General features: G+C 36.1%; 1 protein-coding gene across 1 annotated transcript in view; it reads left to right on the top strand.

The window, feature by feature from the left end:
• The window catches only part of dnah9 (dynein, axonemal, heavy chain 9), a 344,949-nt gene that overhangs the window by 43,301 nt on the left and 279,759 nt on the right, over window positions 1–21,889 (top strand). Inside the window, exons 17-24 of the mRNA XM_030122326.1 lie at window positions 4,370–4,566; window positions 4,658–4,920; window positions 7,182–7,343; window positions 10,231–10,453; window positions 10,640–10,806; window positions 13,984–14,127; window positions 14,301–14,460; window positions 19,191–19,346. Of these exons, the coding sequence (XP_029978186.1) occupies window positions 4,370–4,566; window positions 4,658–4,920; window positions 7,182–7,343; window positions 10,231–10,453; window positions 10,640–10,806; window positions 13,984–14,127; window positions 14,301–14,460; window positions 19,191–19,346 (1,472 nt within the window). The remainder of the gene's footprint in view (window positions 1–4,369; window positions 4,567–4,657; window positions 4,921–7,181; window positions 7,344–10,230; window positions 10,454–10,639; window positions 10,807–13,983; window positions 14,128–14,300; window positions 14,461–19,190; window positions 19,347–21,889) is intronic.

Here is a 21,889-nt window from a genome sequence, read left to right as displayed (position 1 = left end):
GTTTGCTATTTGTAGCAGTGTAGCAATGTTACTACAGTTGTCTCAAAGCCATTAATGTAATATGAAAATATTTAGCATCACTACCCAGAAACACCCTCTGCCAGCCAGAAATGACTTGGACAGCTTCTGAGCAGCACATCCCTGGGGATTTTGATGTCAATTGGGTGTCTGCCTTTATTGGCTGTGGACGTGAAATCGTTGTGGACTTGCTTGCTGGCATGAGTTTTGTCAACCAGTTTAGATGGACTGGGATGTGGTTCAAGATGTAGTGGATTCTTGCCAGACTGTTAGTGTGTCTAATCGCTGTACTTCCTCAACATCCTCTCCTTCTCTCTTCTTCTTCTTCTTCTTCTTAGTCTTTTGGTGATTAAGAAGGGTTGTGGTTTTGGGCAGCTGTGATAAGAGCAGGCTCATTCACTAAACGATAAGTGATGAAGCTACAGAGCTACAGCTGTAAAAGGTGCTGTTGGAGGGGGTTAAATGTATACTTTACTGTGGGTTGTAAAAAAGGGGCATATTTTGCATTACAGTAGTGCAAGACAAATACAAAGTCTCTTCAGTTTCTGTTCTTATAGTTATGCGGTGGTGCAACCTAACTGTAAGTTTAGTCAAATTCCATCTTTATAGCTCTGTTAATTAAATTTTTTTTGGCCAGTAGAAGCATTAATGTCTGATATGGAGGTGTTGATTGACATGCATGTATAACATTACATTGAATTAGGTTTGTTACATTAAAGATGAACATATTAATGCATCAATAATTGTCATAAAATAATGTGTATTAGTCTGAAACAGGCAATTCTGCACATACTTGTGGTACTTTAAGTATATTTTTACTCCCTGAAGGAAAGGCAGGGGGTATTGTTTTTGGTTTGGTTTGTTTCTTTGTTAACACTCTAGCAGCAAAAGTATTGGTTGAATTCATACCAAATTGGGTTTATAGATTGCCTGTGACCCAGAACAGATGTGATTACATTTTGGGAAAAGTAGGTCAAAGATCAAAAATTATTTTAGGAATTTGTCCAATCTTTTTGTTTTTCCATTTACTTATAATGGGTGGAATTTCAAATGTCTATAAAAACAGCAATTTTGTTTCAATTTATGTCAAACTTGGCATATATATAGAGCAGTGGTTCCCAACCTTTTTTGGCCAGTGACCCCATTTTAATGTCACAAATTTCTGGCGACCCCAGACATTCAAAATGGAGACTTTTTTTTTCTAAAATTAATTTGTTTTTGATCATCTTATAGTTTGCTATGCTATGTTGCAAATAAATGTTAATTTCTGACAAAATTTAGGCTAAATAATGTATATTATTATGGACAGAGGCAGAAAAGCCAGGTGTAGATTACTGCACAAAGTGAGAATTTGATTTTCCTTGGTCAGGATATGTACAGTCAGTCCAGCTTGGATTTACAAGGCTGACAATTAACACTGAACAAACAATAACTCAAACTATGAATTATGAAAGAGCTGCAGCATCTGAAACCGACCACAATGAACATTTGAAAGATAAACAGTACCACAGTGCTTCAGTTTCAGCTTCACAGTTTGTCATGTATTTTATGGATTGTGATTGTCCCTCTCAATTCACCATATATTTTTTTATTGGTAAGTTTTTTTTAATTTTTACCAATTACTATAAATTTCAGGCAACCCCATTTGAATTCCAGGCGACCCCACATGGGGCCCCAACCCCAAGGTTGAAAAACACTGATATAGAGGCAATTGATATGCAGACATCAGCACACACATAGACATGATGACATCAGCTGGATCAATGCCAAAATAAACTACAATATGTGCGAGGGGCGGGGTTTGTTGTGCCTGGAACCATTTGTACTACCAATGCTTCCCTATTTTTAGTTCAGGCGTCAGATGCACTTTTATAAAATGTGGTTTTACAGCTTCTGCTTATTCATTTAACCTTTATTTTACCCAGAAGGTCAACTGAGAACCAGTTGTCATTTACAATGACAACATGGTCAAGAGGCAACATACTATGCAGATAAAACATTAAAAAAAAAAAAACTAAACAAAGAAACAAGTTACAAGTTACAAAGTTACATAACAAGTCATAATGGTGCTGAAAGAGTGAATGATCTAAATAGTTCCTCCATCATGATGGCATGCATATGTTCACACCTGAATACTTAAATACAAAAGTTATTGGATTTTTTTTGCAGTTCTGCCGTATAATAATTTAAAGAACCCCTCCAGCTGCATTAAAATCCTCCGCTTTGAATAACAATTTGTGTCTCATATGCTTTCTCCGCAAAAAAAGTTCGCCAGCTTCATTAAAACTGTTAAGATGACATCCCCTCCACCTTCCCTTATTGAAAAACCCAAACTTTCTGAATATGTAAATATAGTTCATTTCAAGTTTAACTGTTGGATACAAGATGTGTCCTACTCTCCTAAAGGGTCTCATTCACTATGTGAGAAGAGGTTCAGAATGTCTGAATATGCAAATGTTGATATCATTCATTAACTGCAAGACAAAAGATGTTTTCTTTTGTCACGAAAGGCATGTGTCTTTCAGTTGACTTTTCCAAGTGTGTTTGGAGTTTTCAAGTCATGTCAAGGAAACGTCATCAAAACACTTATATTGACAAAATTGAGAGCTAATATGTTGTTCCATTCCATTTAGACTTTAAGTGGTTAGGAAGCCTGCTACCATTAATGAGCCCTCTGTTGTTTTATTCAACCTTGCCTAAAGACTGGCTTTTAAACTACCCATATTCTTACAATTAATGTTTTCACTCTTGCTTTTACTCTCTTTACTCTTTAAGGAATGGAATTACTCCCATTTTTTAAAAATTAATTTGTTGTATTAATTAATTGTATTTATCCCATTTATTTTTACCTCGGAGGGGAAGTTGCAATATACAGCTCTGGAAAAAAAATAAGACACCACTGCAACTGATCACTTTCTCTGATTTTACCATGCATAGGTATGTGTTTGAATAAAATGAACATTTTTGTTTTATTCTCTAAACTACCGACAACATTTCTCCCAAATTCCAAATGAAAATATTATTCTTTAGAGCATGTACTTGCACAACACGACACATGGTCAAAACAAAAAAAAAAAAAAGCAGATGTCAAATAATGCAAAGAAAACAAGTTCATATTCGTTTAAATGTGGTTCAATGAAACTCAAAATAAAGACAGTAGAATATCAAGGGGAGCCTCATGTACTTTATGAAGTTCCCCTTGGCAAAGCAAATTTGTTCAGCACAAAAAGGCAGCCAGACTACCATTTGGCTGTTATGATGCTGGGCAAGACAAGTTAAAAAAAAAAAAAGTTGAAAGTTATTAAATCTGCAACAAAGAAAACTGAAGAAAAAGTGACTTTTTCAACAAATATATCAATAACTGAACATAAAAACAAGTGTTTCTATCTACTGTCATAAATCAAACTCCATGGGTTTTACTGGTGAATCAATGTTGTAGAAGATGACAGTGTTTCCACATTCACTATGGAGCCTCTGAACGTCCAAATGCACAGGTGTCAAACATGCAGCCCAGGGGCCAAAACCGACCCGCCAAAGGTTCCAATCTGGCCCACGGGATGAATTTATAAAGTGCAAAATGCAAAAATTACCCTGAAGATGTTAACAGTCAAGGGCGTGAAACTCAAAAATAACAGCATAATAACCTAGAAATAACGACTCCAAATTTTCTTCTCGGTTTAATATGAAAAAAATAATGACATTATGCCTCTAAATAATGGCAACACCAATTTTTTTCTCTTTGATTTACTGCAAAGAACATTAAATTCTGATATCCTTTAACAATAAAATGTCAATAACCTGAACAAATATGAACAACCTGGAATGTCTAAAGAAAAATAAGTGCAATTTTAACAATCTTCTGCCTGTTTTGTGTCTTGGTAGATCTGATCTGTAATGCACATGTATGAATCATAAGATGAGGCATAAAATTGATACAATTGTACTTGTTTTTCTTCAGAAATTTCAGTTTTTTTTCCATTTATTCACGTTTTTTGTTTTGGATAGAAATAGTTTCATCATCTAATGTTATTTTTTGCACTAAAAAATTTGGAGTTGTCGTTATTTATAGATTATTCTGCTATTATTTTACTGGTCCGGCCCCCTGGAGATTAAATTGGGCTGAATATGGCCCCTGAAAGAAAATGAGTTTGACACCCCTGTCCAAATGGGTCATATCTGATGACAAACTGCATTTTACACCAATTATTTACATGTATTTATATGATTAGTAGATCAACAGTTATTAAACATTTTGTATCAGCAGATACTTTTGGTCGCCGGTGGATGTTTGGGTCTTTATGGGTTAATCTACCAGTGTTTTTAATGCAGTCTCTGGTTCTTTCTTTCCCAGATCAGAAAACTGTTGTGGCCCCTCTGTTTAAAGTTGAGTTGGATCTGACAATTCCTGATGTGGTGTTCACTCCATCTTTGGACTTCGAGGCATCAGACGGGTTCTTTCAGCTTGTGGAAAGCCTCACCGATGACGTCTTCAAAATTTCCTCATTAGTGCCTCGTCTTGCCCAGCATAGCCCCTTCCCCGACTACCAGGTACAAAATCACAACTAGTCCTAAATGCAGGCCAGTCCTATTAGATCCACAGAGAACCTTATCAGAAAACTACGACTGCTTTTTTTTTAAGGCTGATATGGAGGAAATGGCTGATCTGGCTGACATGCGTAATCTCCTCATGGATCGTGTGCGCGGCGTCATGGTAGAGTGCTGCCAATATCGCAACTCGCTGGAACACTACAGCTACCTGTACGTAGATGACAGGAAGGAGTTCATGCGTCAGTTCCTGCTGTATGGCCGTGTCTTAACCAGTCAGGAGATGGAGGATTATGTAGACAGTGGCATCCCAGAGAACCCACCCACACTGGACAACTTCAAGGAGGAGGTGGACAGGTACATGTTGGTTTAAAGGGTAGAGGTCCTAAGCATTGTCATAAGCGGTTGTATCTGCTGTGCAAAATTGTCCAGCTTCCACCAACAGGTTTTACTGTACTGGAAACTTCTCTACAACCACAATTTCACCCCACATAACACACTAATATGGAACAAGCGGTATATCACTGTAAACACGCAGCAAGCAGTAAAACTCAAAAACCACAGATAATTTTGGTTAATGAACTACTGCCCCAGTTTCGTTATCTTTAAACCACCTTGGTACTCTAAATCTCAGGTTATCTGGACAAAAAGCTGCGTGTTCTAGAGATTTTTTGACCAACAGTGGCTCTGGACTACTCCATTTAGGCTGCTTACCAGAGGGGGGGGTCACGTAATTTAAATTAACTCATCAGTTATGTTTCGGATGGAAGGACCAAACCAGGAGAAATGAAGAATTCACCAAAAAGGTTTGAGGTTTTAAAAAGTTAAAACAATAGCTTGATTTATTGCTTCAGGCAAAAATAGAAAAAAAGTTACAAAAAAGAAAGAAGTCAGTTATCAATTAGTCTAGCATTGAAAACAATATTTGTCACAGAGAGAAAGAGAAAAGCCAAAAAAAAAGAGTTTCCTTTATTACCTCTTTGTTGTCTTTAGTGACTCTTGGAGACTCCCATTTTCCACTGACATGATTCATTGTACATATTATTGGTTAATAATAGTTACAAGGCAAAACACGTCACGTCGCTTGAGCTAATTCTAAGAAAAAACACCTTTGAAAGGTCACCTGAGTTTAACAAGTGCCCTGGACACCTATTAATCAAACCAACTGCATAGCTTAACCACAGAGTTTCAGAAAGTACGCTCTTGCTTAACACCTGCACAATTAGGCTAGCATTTCTTGACCACAAAAAATCCCCAGGTTCATAATCAGTTTTTTCAGCTCGACTCTCTTTACCACAGTTACTTTCCAAAGTTGTAAAATTAGATCTTTTACGTAGAAGCTGACCTTTTCTCCAAGTTCAGCACAGACAGGTGTGAGTTCATCAAAACCGCACACACGAACCAAACTTTTTAAACCTGACGAACCTTTCACTGTTCAGTACACATAAAATAAATATAAATCAGAATATAACAACTTAGGTTCAAACATTTTCTCTTTTGATTTTTTTATATTGATATTAATTTAAAACAGCCTTAAGTGGTCATCTGACATTTTAGAGCAAGACTTAAAGCCACACATTCAACTTCCATTTAACGTAAGATACGTCTTACATCACAATCAGGAGAAAATCGTTGTTTAACATGAAATGGATGGAGAAAAATATTTGATCTGTGATTCATTTGGTTGACAGTAGTAGAGATATATTGTATGGGGATTTTTGTCAGAAATTTGATTTTGCTTGCAGCAACCACACTTACGATTCCATTATCAAAGCCATTCTGAATTCCATTTTCTGCGTAGTCAGAGGAATCCTCATGAATCCAAATCCAGTCACACCTTATTTACCTCAGCTTCTGATTGGAGGATCCAGCTTTAAAGAACTAAAAATCCCCAATAAAATAATACAGAAACTCTATTTCTCAGTTTTATTATTTTATTAGATATCCCTCCAATGATATGATAAAACAACGATTTAGTTTTGAAACAAGTAACTGTGTTTTCTGTAATGGGACTGAAACCACAATTCATTTATTTTTACATTGCATGTAGAAGCGTTATGGCTGGACATTTACGATTGGCTTCACACAAACGCTTGCCTTCCTGAAGACTTTTCTGTAATGAACATTACTTATGGACATGTACTGGACAATGTCAAAGATAGCTTTTTAATAAATAATATCATCATTCTGGGTCAGTTTTACATACACAAATGTGAACATTTGAAGATGAAACCCACATTTTCCAGTGTCCATAATGACTTTCTGCTCTATATGAAAACTCTCAGTCACATGAAGAGTAAACCTGCATTGAAGCTTCTATCAATTATTGAAGAATATAATTTGTACAACAAAGCTTAGCCCCCCACCTCTTTTTATTTATTTATTTTTTTTCTTTCTCCAAAAATTTGCTGTCTTGATAGTTATTGATATCTGTATTTACTCCTATTTACACTTGTGCCTTTGTATGTTCTTTAATACAGATGCCAAGTTGTTTGTATATTTTTATATTGTCAATAAAAAATTTAAAAAAAGTCTGCTATGCAGCTATCATCATCATCTTCATCATCACAGATTATGTCCTTGTGGCATCTATTTATTTGTGTTTTCCCATATTGTAGGTATGAAAAGATCTATGAGGAAGTGTGGCGTCTGGAGCCGGTGCGTGTGTTCAGTGGGTGGATGAGGCTAGATGGTCGTGGCCTAAAGAGCGCCCTGCTTAACGTCATCAAGAAATGGAGTTTCATGTTCAAACGGCACCTCATGGACCATGTGACCAACAGGTGTAGTATCTTATTTTGATAAGGTACTTGCAAAAGAAATCACAAGATAAATATGTGTGTTAAGTAATTTTTAAATTCATAGGCAATAAATTACATGCATGTTCATATGAATGTTTTGGCATTTTTAGAATAGAATAGAATAGAATAGAATAGAACAGAATGCCTTTATTGTCATTATACTGAATGTACAATGAGATTGGAGAGCTTTTCATTTTTCAGTTGTCATGACCTGGTTCAAAAGGTCACAACAAAAAGGGGACACAACACCATATTAAACTTTACAAATTATCTTTATTGAACGTATTTAATCAAATTGAATAATCAAACAAATCTTAAATAAGTTAATTGGACCAAATTAAAGATCTAATTGTATGAAGTGTGGAAGTCAGGTAAGTCAATGGTGTAGGATATGCATGAGTGAAAATAGTGTGTGTGAAAGTGTTGTAAGTTGCAGGAAAAAATGAATTGACCTAACCAAACATAACCAAACAACTGTAGATACCTGAGGAGAGAAGGTCAGGTCAGGGAGAGAGTCAGAGAGAGAACGAGAGTCACTGGAGCATCTTAAGTAATCAGCATCATTAATGAGCTGCAACTCACAGCCACCAGTTGGAGACACCTCCAAGCTGACGTCACAACCTGATGACAGTCCCCCCCCCCCCCACACACACACACACACACAAGAGGGGGGTCCCAAAGGGATCACCGACACCAAAAATTAGAAAAATACCAACAGATACACATGACCGTCAGATAAACAATGAACTTCAAATAGCTACCAAGTGACCAAAATATGCTACATGCTAGGATACGGTCATAAGTTTTTTTCACACCCAGATGTCCACAAGCATCATTAGCAGTCTGCAGTACCACGTCACGAAAACAATTAGGAACTGCAATCTGAAAAACAGCCTCACCCACAAAATCGACATAACAAGGAACCCATTTTCGCACAAGCAGGTCATCTTGAACAAAATACCCCTACACAACATCTCAGATCTGGTCAGCAGGCAAGGCCTCCTGCCACAGTGCAAAGAGGGAAGGATCAGTCTTCTGGTTCTTCACCCAGTCTTCCCTTGAAACAAACACTGGGAGATCAGGCAGTTGAACAACGTGGCCAACCACGTCACTGTCACGACTGCTTGCCTCAGGCATGTCAGGCACAGACTCTTTACGGCTCTAGGCAGGTGTCACTGCACAGGCTGGAAAAACTTCTGGAGAAACCATACTATTGTCCTCCAACCCCCTCAGACATCAATGGCTTAGAAACAACCACGGGTGGTGGAACGTCAGCCCATGCACGACAACCAGCAAGATCATTTCCCAAGACCATAGAGATCCCCTCAACCGGCAACTCAGGTCGCACTCCAACAGGAACAACCCCCTTCACCAACTCACAGTCTAACTTCAGAAAGTGGCGTGGCACAGTGTTCAAACCCATTTCCATCCCCCTCATCAGTATATAATCCCCTGTCTCAGTCTCTGTTGAAAAAGGCAAAACTGAGTCCAGAATAAATGTGTGTTTTGCACCTGTGTCACGTAGTATCTTAATAGACACACATTTGTCACCATCAGCCAATGATACCACTGCATCAGTGATGAATGGCTCAAAACTAGAATTTCCATCTGGGTCCACACAAACTAGTGTCTTGCCAGGGTTAAAATGATGTAAAAGGTAAACAATTACATGAAAAATTAGACTTTGAAAGACACCGTTTTGACAGTGAAAGTGTCAATAGAAATGTCTGTCTGTGGCAATTCATGATCTATTTTTGATTTGTGTGAAAACCAGTTAGTTGAAATGCACTGTGACACGTGCAAATTTAGACATAATGTTTAAACAAAATAAAAAAAAAATTGGGCTATTGTTCAAGACTCACTCAAACAAAAGTCACATCATGATTACAGGCAGCAAGATTCACTTGAGAGTGTAAACGCAGATGCAAGATCCATATATTACTATCCTGACTGTGTCAGGAAATTAACTAAAATGAGATTCCATCTACTCATGCTAAATAGTTTCTCTTATAAATTAAACACTGGGTAAACATATTGTTCCAGATGACTAATTTTCACTCACAGACTACATATGAGATGACAGGCCAAAATATATTGATCACCTCACTTTTGCAGTGTAGGTTAAAAAAAAAAAAAATCTCCAGTTTGTCAGTGGGATTAAATGTATTTCTGCTGAAGCTGATTTCTTCGTTTTTAAGTAGGTTTCATCAGGTTGATTCATGTTCAAGCTGACATTTTTCGTTTTGATTTTAACAAGATTTTTGATGATATGAAACTGAGTGATTGACAGCTACAATGACCAACTGCTGTCAAACCTCTGTCAGACATATGGGAGGAGATGAAATTGGCCTCTGAAATGTTCACTTTCATATGGCGTTCCTCATTTTCTCCTCTCATATGCTTATACTGTCATGGAAAAAATTATTAGACCACCCCTGTCTTCTTCAATTTCTTGTTCATTTTAATGCCTGGTACAACTAAAGGTACATTTGTTTGGACAAATATAATGAAAACAACAAAAATAGCTCATAAGAGTTGAATTTCACAGCTGATATCTAGCCATTTTCCATGGTTTTCTTGATAATAACCAAAATCACTTCAGTTGTTACATCAGTAACTATGTCATTGTACTGCCGAAAACAGTGCTTTTAGGCATTCCACGTTTTTTTTTTCTGTCTGTTTTTGTCACGATACACACAGAAGTTAGTGCTTATTTTCATAACCATTGTTTTTTATGACTTTCGATGGTCTAATAATTTTTTCTGTAACTGTAGATTTACTTAAGGCTGATGAAATAATGATCATCCTGGACCAGAACATTCACTTTATCTGCTCCTAAATCGAAATAAACCTGGTTGTCTCTCTGTAGTCTGTCAGACCTGGATCAGTTTATCAGTGTGACCGAGGCTGGACTGGGAAATCATGTGGAGGAGGGTGACTACGACGGCCTGGTGGGGGTCATGGGTCACCTACTGGCTGTTAAGGAAAGACAGAACACCACAGATGCCATGTTCGAACCCCTTCAACAAACCATCGCTCTGCTGAAGGTCTATGAACAGGAGCTGCCCGACGTGGTCTACAAACAGTTACAGGTGATGTTTCCTCGTATGCGCCGTCGTTTTTTCGTCGGCTAAAACAAAGCCATTTCTCTTACTTTTCCTTCCATCACACATCTGTGTTGTTCTGCTCTCCTCCTGCTGGCAATTCATCATCTGTCATTCCTGCCCGCTGTGCTTATCGTCCTATATCTATCTGTTTATCTATCTCACTTCCTCCAGGAGTTGCCAGAAAAGTGGAAGAATGTGAAAAAGCAGGCGGTGTTGGTCAAACAGCAGGTGGCGCCGCTGCAGGCCATCGAGGTGGCAAGCCTGCGCAGAAAGTGTGCTTCCTTTGACGTCGAACAGCACACCTTCAAGGAACATTTCCACAAAAATGGTCCTTTCAGGTACAATAAATATTGGATTTTTTAGTATCTTGGATTTTTAACATGTTCTCTTTTATGGGAAACTTAAACAGAAGGACTCTGAGTCTTGTGTAAATGTTATTTGGCTTCATTTGAAAGGGTACGTTTTTAATTCATAATTCATAAAAAGTGAAGTTTTGATGATTTTATGTATTTCTCATTAATGGAATTATTCTTTAATTGTGTCAAATATCCAGTTAAATGATGTTAAAAAACAAACAAAAAAAAAAAAACAAACAAAAAAACCCACACCAAAACGGCAGCTGCTTATGGAGACTGCAGATCAGAAAAATAAAAAACAACATTTGGTCTGTCACAGTTAAGATCTCGAGATCTGGAATACCATCAGAAAAAACCCCCCAAAACAAACAAAAACAAACAAAACTAATTTAAAAGTTTTTAATACTGGTACAAAACTGTGGCGCAAAAAAAAAAAAAAAAAACTGTGAAAACTGATTCATATCTTGACATTGATCTTAACTGTCATTAAATCTTGTTTAGATGGTATTTGTATTCTGAACTTGCACTATCACTTGATTGTTTTTTATGTGTTAAAGTTTTTTTTGTTTGTTTGTTTTGTCACCCCCCCCCCCACCCCCACCCCCACCCCCCGAAGGGGAGGCAAGGGGTATTGTTTTTGGTTTGGTTGATTTGTTTGTTTGTTTGTTTGTAAACACTTTAGCAGCTAAACAATTGCTTTAATTCATACCAAATTTGGTTTATAGATTGCCAGTGACCCAGAATAGATCTGATTACATTTTGGGAAAAGTAGGTCGAAGTTTAAATTTTTTTTTATAAATTAAAAAAAAAAAATTCCCCTTATTTACTTATAATGGGTAAAATTGGGAACAGAAGGTCAAAGTTAAAAATTTTTATGAAGTTTTGTAATCTTTTTTTTCCCCATTTACTTAGAATGGGCTAAATTTCAAATGTCTGTAGAAGCAAAACTATTGGTTGAATTCATACCAGATTTGGTTTATAGATTGCCAGTGACCCAGAATAGATCTAACTACATTTTGGGAAAAGTAGGTTACAATTTTTTCGTTTTTTTTTAATGAATTTTTAAAATCCTCCCCCCCCCCCATTTACTTATAATGGGCAAAATTTCAAATGTCTGTAGCAGCAAAACTATTGCTTGACTTCCTACCAAATTTGGTTTCTAGATTGCCAGTGACCCAGAATAGATGTCATTACATTTTGGGAACAGTCGGTCAAATTTCAAATTTCTTATGATTTTGTTAAATCTTCCTATTTACTTATAATGGATGAAATATGTGTGAGGGGTGGGGTTTGTTGTGCCTGGCACCACTTGTTTATTGTCTGTATTTAACATGATGACTAAAACAAAATCCTAACTGAATCAAATGGACCTCTAACTCTAAATTTGGTATTTATTGGTATTTAACTCACCATCAATTTTTAATATTTTGATATTTAAGTTGTAGATCATTTCATGCATATAGTCAGTTTACTGTGTTTTTGGGAATATCCAAAGGAAAATGAAAATAGTGCTTAAATTGTGAAAGGTAGAAATATTAAAAAATATGAGAGCACAGTGCCCATAAAATAATGATCAACTGTAAAAATAATTTAATAGTATCATTAAGTAACTATTAAAATGTTTCAAAAGTACTTCATAGTTACATAACAATAAGCCTCACACAACAAAATTAATTAGTATGGAAGCCCCAAAAGGTAATATCGTATTTTGTTTTGCAGAAGATAATTAACTTGTCTACGGTTAATTATTTTACTTTACTTGCTGGTGCAAGATGAAATTCTCACACTTCCTAACTACCAACAATTAGTGACTTTTTAACCCTTTCATGCATAGTGGTTACTCCAGTGGACAGTTCTTCTACAGCTGTTCTCTTGTATATTCACAGGTTTTGTTGTTTTAGTTGCATAATCAGCCAGCAGTGGACACTTATGCACCATCCAATACACTGACATTCATACCATTACTGTCACTTTCCTGTTCTTGATAAACCTGATCTGCAGTGGCATGTTCGAGTGTAAATCAATTGTTAATTGTTAGACTGTAATTTACAGTTTTTTTTAAATAACAAAAAGGTTTTTTTTGCATATTATTTCCACCAACTAGGAAGATTATTACTGTTATTTAATATTTAAGGAGAAGGGGTGGGGTTTTATAATTTATGCTTCTTCTCACTCCTTTTCTAATATGGATTATATGTCTTATGTTTGAGTGTTTTGTTTGTTTATTTTCTTCTGTTTTGACATTCATATTCGAAATAAATACATCAATCAATCAAATCAATCAATCAAGTGAGTCATAACTAGTATTAGAATATGTTAAAATGTGAGAAAACATCAGATTAGCAACATTAAAAATGTTTTTATTTCATTGTTTTCATATCACTTTCTGATATTGTGTTTTAAATACATGTTTCTGTGCTTCCAGAATAAAATGCATGGTGTAGCCAAGTGGACAGTTTTGTAAATCGATTAAAAAAAAAAAAAGTCAATTTCATTGTTTTTTCATGCCTAATGAGGAATAAAAACACTCAAGAAAAGATCTTGACAAAGGTTCTAATAATTCATGCATGAAAGGGCTAAATGTAGTGACCTTTAGATTGTTTGATTTTCGACCCTAACCTTTGGCCACCAGACCTTTGACCTTTGACATTTAACCCTTAAAATCTAATCAGTTCATCCTTTAATCTAAGTGAATTTTTTGGCCAAATTCTGTTACATTTTTTTTTGCATGTTTAGTGAGTCAAGGCAACGCATTTTTTCACGGTTTCCAAGTTCAGTGAGTACTTTGAAAAGATAAGAATGTCACCTTTCCCCGCTTTGTCGCTTGATAATACAGAAGTCTTATCTCGAGGCTCTCACATCCGACAAGGCTAATTGAATCTTAACATAGTGATAATTAATTCATAGGTAGAGATGCTCTGTCATAATGTCTAATTGTCAGATTAGTTATGTGTGTAATTGGTCTCTTAATAACCTGGTGATTATTTTCCCATTAATGTCACGGAAGTCATTGTTAATTGTTGCACTGTGGAGATGTAATGCTGGAGATTTTTGGTTTTTCTTGCGATGCCGCAGCCAAGTCAGGCTTGGCAAAAGTGCAGGAGTCCATTACCTAAACACAGCTTGATTCATTCTGTGTCTGCTCATGCATTTGTCCAGATTTGACAGTAAGAATCCCTACCAGATGCTGGACTCTTTCCATCGGCAAGTCCAGGAGCGGGAGGTGGTGATGGCCTCCCTGGTGGAGTCTGCCAGTTTGTTCGAGGTCACCATCTCCGACTACAAACAGCTCCGACAATGCAGGTAAAACCGGAATACGGATGCGAATGAGGAAACATGGCAAGCCCCGGTGCCAAATTTCAAACTAATGAGCCGTTCTAGCAGGGTCGCTCTTTTACATTCACAGTAAGGAGTTGAAACGCAGCCATTTTTCATGGGTCTGTTTCCCTCCTTCTTTCCTCTTCCTCATACTGCAGACGCGAGACGGTTCTGCTGAAAGAGCTGTGGGCCATGATCGACGTGGTGTGCTCCAGCATGGCAGCTTGGGAGACGACTCCATGGAGAGAGATCCATGTAGAGGACATGGAGCTGGAGTGCAAACGCTTCTCTAAGGAGATCCGAGGGCTGGATAAAGAGGTGAGGGAAGAGGGAGGATAATGAACTGGAATCAGCTGAATGAACAGACTGAAAAACCTAGAAAAGTCATGGAATTGTAAAATCTAATTTCTCAGGTTTGAAATTAAAGTTGAAAGTGTTAGAGAAGTTGTAGGATAGAATTTCATTATTTAATTAAAGCCATCATATGTGAGGATTTCTGGCTAATGTTTTTTTTAAATATTTTTTTTAATATATTAGTCATAGTTAAGAAGACATTGTGGACAGAAAAACAACAACATATAAACAAAGGGAAAATCAAACAAATAAACAAACCAAAAACAACGACAGAGTAATGACAAACAACATTAGTCACTTTTCCACTGGACATCTGCGCAAAACTTTACTGAAATTTACTAAATGTCAAAAAAACGGAAGTGTGTAATGTCATTTTTTCCATTAAATCACAAATGCGATGATTTGTTTATTTATTATTGCAAGATGACACGAGAAGTCATTCCATAAACATGGCGACGAACATAAATATGGTGTTGATTTACAGATATATTCATTATTATTATATATTACACCTCTATCTCGTACTAAATTAAAAAATGATTGGGTTTCCTGGTGTGTCCACACATACCGCGACATGTTTCTTCTTCTTCTTTGCTTGTTGTAACGTCCGTCAACATCCAGTTTTTTAATTCACCTGACTCTAGTTGCGAAAAAAGGTCTTTCCATTGCAGTTTTGCGTGATATACCATTTGCACTTCGCTGGAAAAACCACCTTTTGCCAGCGCAAAAACTTGTAATTGAAAAATGAGACTTTTGGCGAAATTGGCATTTTTTGATTAGGTAAATTTTTATGTGCAAGTTATATTTGTGCAATTTAAGGGTCAATGGAAAAGCGACTAATGACAACCTCAAATTACAATGAAAAAGATAATAAATGAAAAGAGCAGCTAAACAATATAGCTTGGTTTGGGGCGATAGGGAAAAGGGGGAGAGGGGAGTGTGAATGAAAGTGAGAAAGAGAGAGGGGGAAAATAATAACTGTTGTAATAGTACAAAAATATATAATAATTATACCAGTTGTCTAGTTTGGTTGTATTATTATGGCGGCGGTAGCGGCGGAGGCAGCCACAATACAATGAGTTAAATTATTGAATATTTGTAATAATGTATATGTATCAATTACTATCCGTTTGAGTTTATATGAATTAATTTAGATTAACTGTTTTTAATGTATAAAGACCCAAACAGCCACCGACAGCCAAAACCATTGACTGATCTGAAATGTTTAATACCTGTTGATCCACTAATCCTATCAATCCATATAAATAATTGGTGTAAAATGCAGTTTGTCATCTTTTCATGGTCATCAGATATGACCCATTTGGACGTTCTGACACTCTGTAGATACTGTGGAACACTGTCATCTTCTACAACATTTGATTCACCAGCAAAACCCATGGAATTTGATAAATAGTGTGGATGGAGATGCTTGTTTTATGTTTAGTTAATGATGCATTTTGCTGAAAAAGTCACTTTTTCTTCAGTTTTCTCTGTTTCTAATATAATGACCCTCAACTTTAATCTGAGTTTTTATGAACATCTACATGATCAGTAAATTAAAAATAGGAAAATACCAGATTGTCACTGGTAACACACAAAATACAGAGCATAAGGTCATAATAAATGGCAATAAATCACTTAAGAAAAGCTAAATATATATATATAAAAAAAAAAAATTTGGAACTGCCACAAAAGTAGCTCTGGGTCTTTATGGGTTAAATATGAATGAATCAATGAATCCAGTTGATCAAACAGGAAACAACATGAGAACAAAGAAACAGATGAAACAGAGAAATAAAATGTTTTTGGCTGATTGTTTCTAGATGACAAATAAATATGCACACTGTGTTGCACAAATTTGTGGGAAGGTTTTGAGTGATTGTAAGTAAAAGGGCATGTGTCATCCTGCATAGGAGTGCGTTTATCAGGTAACTGAAATGACTTAATGGTGTTTACCGTGACTAGTGCTAAACCTGAGGTATCAAAACTAGAGACAAACCCATTATAGGCCATGGCCTGTAATTTTTTTTTTTTTTTTTTAAGTATCTTTTATATCTGATGCAATAAGTTATTTTACAAAAATCACCACTTGGCTTAGATGCCGCCTCCTCTCTTTGTGTATGGTCTTGAACAACATCTCACAACACTCTACTGCACTGATTGGTGACATATAACAGGTATTAGCATATAAATATTAAAATGAAAAACAAAACAAAACACTTGTTTAATATAATATGTATTATTTACAGCCCCTCCAGTTCAGTGTGATGAAGATTTTTTTTTTTAATCTTTGCTAAAAATGTGTTCCAAATTTGTTTTATTTGTATCATTGCTCACGGCCTGATCACAATCCAGGGTACCAGAAAGGGTGCACAGATAGATAAAAAATAATAATGCTCTATCAAAAAATCAGACAGGCCATTTTATTTGTCTGATATGTCTCTTTTAAAGTCCAAAATATTTTTGTATTATGGTGTCTACTAAAAATTTCGCAGGCTTGTACCCCTGTCAAATCAGATATTATTCAGTGTACGGACACTCCAGCCTAATAGCCTCCATATTTAATGCCTACAAAGATATACAGATGTTTCAGCACTCAGGATAATCATGCATTGTTTATTGCATAGATGTGGTGTCCAAAGCATGCATGCTGAAAAATTCCATATATTGACAGAAACAATAAAATTAGACCCACATATTTTGATATGGTGTACGGACACTACTTGGTGTACGGACTCTACAAGATTGGTCGCATCTCTGTTAGATCTGTAACTAAATCTTCCTGGTACAGGAGGAAATAAACATTTGTGAACAAATTATAACAATATATCTATAAGGCATATACGCCATATTATTGATGGAAGTATATTGGTGTACGGACACTACATGAATTTTGGTGAACAACGCGCCATTGAAAACATGCGGTTCGACGTAAACATCTGTTTGCCACATTGTTATCAAATTTTCTGCAGCCAGGGAGCATACCAACATCTGTCTAGTTGTGCATATTTAGTCATAATAATACTGAAATAACAGGTTCCCATTCTATTATTCCAATTAAAGGGCTGTAAAAGAAGGGTTTTCAGAACAAAATGGTTGATTGTCTTAATACTGAAAATAAGAATTGATAATCAAACAGCTGTTTAACGAAAATGATCAATAAATGAAAAGCAATGTGATGTGTGTATTTTGTAATAAAAAAGACACAGGAGTTGAGTAGTAATTATTTATTGTGGTACAAAACATTATGTACAATAATTTTGCTCTCTTATAACAATAAAATTGTGCACATTTTCACACTCATTGGGTCGCCATTTTATCAGTTTTTATCTCATTTTTTTCAAATTTGGAGGATTACAAGATCTAGTAATAAGATGGCCAAAGAAACATTTTGGGAATGGTTTTGGGGGGATCTTTTTGCAATACTGATTAATAACTGATGCAAATATACTTGTACACCTTGATTGTGATCAGGCTGTCGCTAATATTTAACATCATATCAGTCGATCTTTTTTCAAAACACTCTACAATCCCATAGAGCTAATCACACTCACATATTTTGGGCTTGTCCTAAGTGTGTTTTGGAGGGAGGTGTTCAATGCCGTGAAGGATGTTTTTAAAGTGAACATCCCACAAAGCTTCACAGTGGCAGTTTTGGGAGTTATACCTGAAGGTCTGGATAGAAAAGCAGATAAATACCTTTTGAATATATTATTCACCGCTGCCTTAAAAGTCTATAACCATCAGTTGGATGAAACCAGAACCTCCCTCATATAATACATGGATTCAAAAAGTTTGGGATATTTACCAGATGGAGCAGATCACATACTTGCTTAGGCTTCAGAAAACCATATTTACTAAAAGATGGGAACCTGTGTTACCTTTACTGCTGCAATAATATTTACTGGTGATGCAAGAATACTCCTTGTTATCAAGGTGCTGTCATTCTACCTCTGATGAAGATTTATATCTACAGCCTTTTTTATTTTATTTATTTATTTATTTATTTATTTAGAGTGAACATTGTTTGCTATAATTGTTACTGCTTTCTCAAATTTCATCATATGTGCCTGTGGAGGTGTATGAGAATACATTTTCAGCTGTGTAGAGGGAAAAGAAATTATTTGAACTGTACTTGAATGTATAATTGTACTGTACTGAAAAAAAGAGAAAATCTAATAAAAATTAAGTTAAAAAGAAAACAAAAAACAAAACACTCTACAATCCAGTAGGTGGACATTCACAGCTTCTACAGTCTATGGAAATGATATAACTTTACCACTACTTCTCAGTGAACCATAAACTAATTTCCCTAACCACTGTTTATCCTTGCTGTTACTTTGGTGGTTTGAACAAGGGAGTCTAGGGGAACCAAGTTTTGGCACTTCTTGGCTTTATGTTTCAGCCCCTGAGGCTTCTGCTTGGTAATATCCAACAAGTGGGAGATAAGTGCCTTGGTCTGAGGCAAAACAGTAGGAAAACACAAGCAATACCTTTCCTTCTGTTGGACATGTTACTCACAACTGCAACTGGGATTTACATGCCCTTTAGCAAAGGTAGTGCTGCTGCTGTGTGTTACAGAAAGCTTGAACTCTCCTGGATTCCAATAAATAAAACAAAATAAAAACATAAGCTACAGCTGCGAGCTCCCTCGTCCCCACTTGCACTGATTCATAGCTTTTTATCTCTTGTAGGTGCGAGCGTGGAATGCTTTCACAGGTTTGGACAGCAAAGTAAAGAACCTCCTCATCTCCCTCCGGGCCGTAGCAGAGCTGCAGAACCCGGCCATCCGACCCCGACACTGGCATCAGCTCATGGCTGCCACTGGAGTCCGATTCACCATGGGCCAGGTTTCCAATTTATTCCAAGAAATTAGAAAGAATAGTTCCTTTGATGACTTTCATATTGTGGATCTGAATTCATGAGCTGAACAATTTTTCATTTTTTATATCTGGAACAAGTGCTGGGTCTAATAATACGACCTAATAATTTAGGGGAAAAGGGAGTGGGATACACACACACACACACACACACACACACACACAAAAGGCAGTTTTCTCCAATTATTTTCTTATTTTCTTCCCCGGCTCTGTCTGCATCCTCACTGGGCTTGTTTGTACTGCAGTAGGAAGATCAGATGAGAGTTGCTTGCACTTACCAGCTGTTTAGTTTGTACAAAAATGTATTATAGAGGATAAATTGGCTTGCTTTGATATCAGTTTTTAGATAAGTAGTGTTTTATAGAGCAAGACTTGTAATTCTCTCACAAAGGCACCGATCAAGACTCAAGAACCTGCAGTTTCTAGATATGTGGAATTTTTTAATTTCAAAACTGCATCACAATATAACTAAACTGAATCTCCAAGCCAGTGAATCTTCACATCTATACCTGTAACAAACTGCAGAAGGATTTATGTTGTATTTTTGTAATGTTTAGGGCTGGGGTGGGCCACATAGACACTGGTCTTGACATGTGACTGCATGTATTAACCCTTTCATGCATGAATTATGAGAACCTTAGTCGAGATTTTTTTCTTGAGTGTTTTTATTCCTCTTTAGGCATGAAAAAACAATGCAACTGATTTTTTTTTTAATAAACCTGTTTTTTTTATGAAGGTAGATTTGTTTCTTTATTGCTTTGATAAAAAAAAAAAAATCAATAAAAAAAAGTGTTTGAATGAAAAAAAAAAGACAATCCAAAAAACTGCATTTGAACACTTTTTCCTTGATTGAAGTGAATTTTTTTTATTGATTATTTTATTTATTATTATTAATATATTTTTTTTAATGAAAGTATTTTTTTTTGGTTAAAGCAATAAATAAACAAATCTACCTTCATAATTTTTTGTGGAGTTCCAAAAATGTCCACTCCGCTGGACACCATGTGTTTAATTTTTGAATATCAGAAAGTGATATACAAAATCAAAACATTTTTAATGCAGCTAATCTGATGTTTTTTCGCATTTTATCATATTCCCAATTTTTTATTAGCAATTGATTTACACTCAGACATGTCACTGCAGATCAGGTTCATCAAAAACAGCAAAGCTACACTAATGGTATGAATGCCAGTGTATGGGATGGTGCATAAGTGTCCACTGGCTGATATGGAACTAAAACAACAAAACCCATGAAAATACAAGAGAACAGCTGGAGAATAACTGTCCACTCTAGTGACCACTATGCATGAAAGGGTTAAATGATGAAAAAATTAAGGACATAATATTTTGAGATACCCTGAAAAATGATGGTGACTCATAACTGAAAGATTCACTTCCTGCTGTAGATTTTCCACAACAAGCCACCCAACAACAGGGAACTCATGTGTGATGTTTAAAGCCTGTCTAATCATATTTATCATAGAAGCAGTGAGTCATGTTGCTTCGTTGTGTTCCTTTGCCTTCAATGTTTTGACGTTGACTCCAGGATGACTGCTTCGGTTCAGCCCATCTCTTCATTTAATTTGTTTTTTAGCAAAAGCTTCAGCTATGAAAAGCAAATTTTACTCTTTTTTTTCAGTATGCAGATCTTTAAATACTAACACAAAAAGACCATTTTGAGTGTCTGTTCAGTTGAAGGTTGGCATGAGCAGTAGGGGTGGAACTGAGGCTGAATCTGCAGTACATATGTCCTCAGTTTTCAATTTCCATGACATGATACTCACCCACCAACCAATCCCACCCACACTGCTTCTGTTGTTGAGCCCTCACAATATTACTATTTTACTGGGGGCTCTATTACCTATAGCAGGAGTTAGATCGGAGTGTCAAACATGCGGCCCAGGGGCCAAATCCGGCCTGCCAAAGGGTTCACTCCGGCCCGTGGGATGAATTTGTGAAATGCAAAAAATGACACTAAGATATTAATAATCATTTTAGTTCAGGTTCCGCATTCAGACCAATTCAATCTCAAGTGGGTTGCACCAGTAAAATGCGATCATAATAACCTATAAATAACGACAACTCCAAATTTTTCTCTTTGTAAATGTAAATATTTTCATTTAATTTTACTGTATTTGCACTAAAAAACGTAAAATTTCCTCAAAAAAAAAGGAAAAAAAAGAATTACCTGAAGAAACATGAACGACCTGAAGTGTCTTAAGAGAAGTCAATGCAATTTTAACAACATTCTGCCAGTTACTAGATGTTCTTTGTATTTGTACATCCACTGTGATGTGTAAGTTGTAATGCACATGTGTAAATGATAAACTGAAGTATAATGTTGTTACAATTGCACCTGTTTTTCTTAAGAAATTTTAGTTTGTTTGTGGTATTCACATTGTTTTATAGGATAGTTTGTAGATCGGCTAAAATTTACTTAGGGGGTCAAATGAGTGGCCATTTTTGTAAAAAAAAAATAAAAAAAGTTGTAAGAAATGCGTAGAACTGTGTTG

This window comes from Sphaeramia orbicularis, chromosome 19, assembly GCF_902148855.1.
Source record: "Sphaeramia orbicularis chromosome 19, fSphaOr1.1, whole genome shotgun sequence".
Lineage (NCBI taxonomy): Eukaryota > Metazoa > Chordata > Actinopteri > Kurtiformes > Apogonidae > Sphaeramia > Sphaeramia orbicularis.
This window is presented reverse-complemented; position numbering and strand designations above follow the sequence as displayed.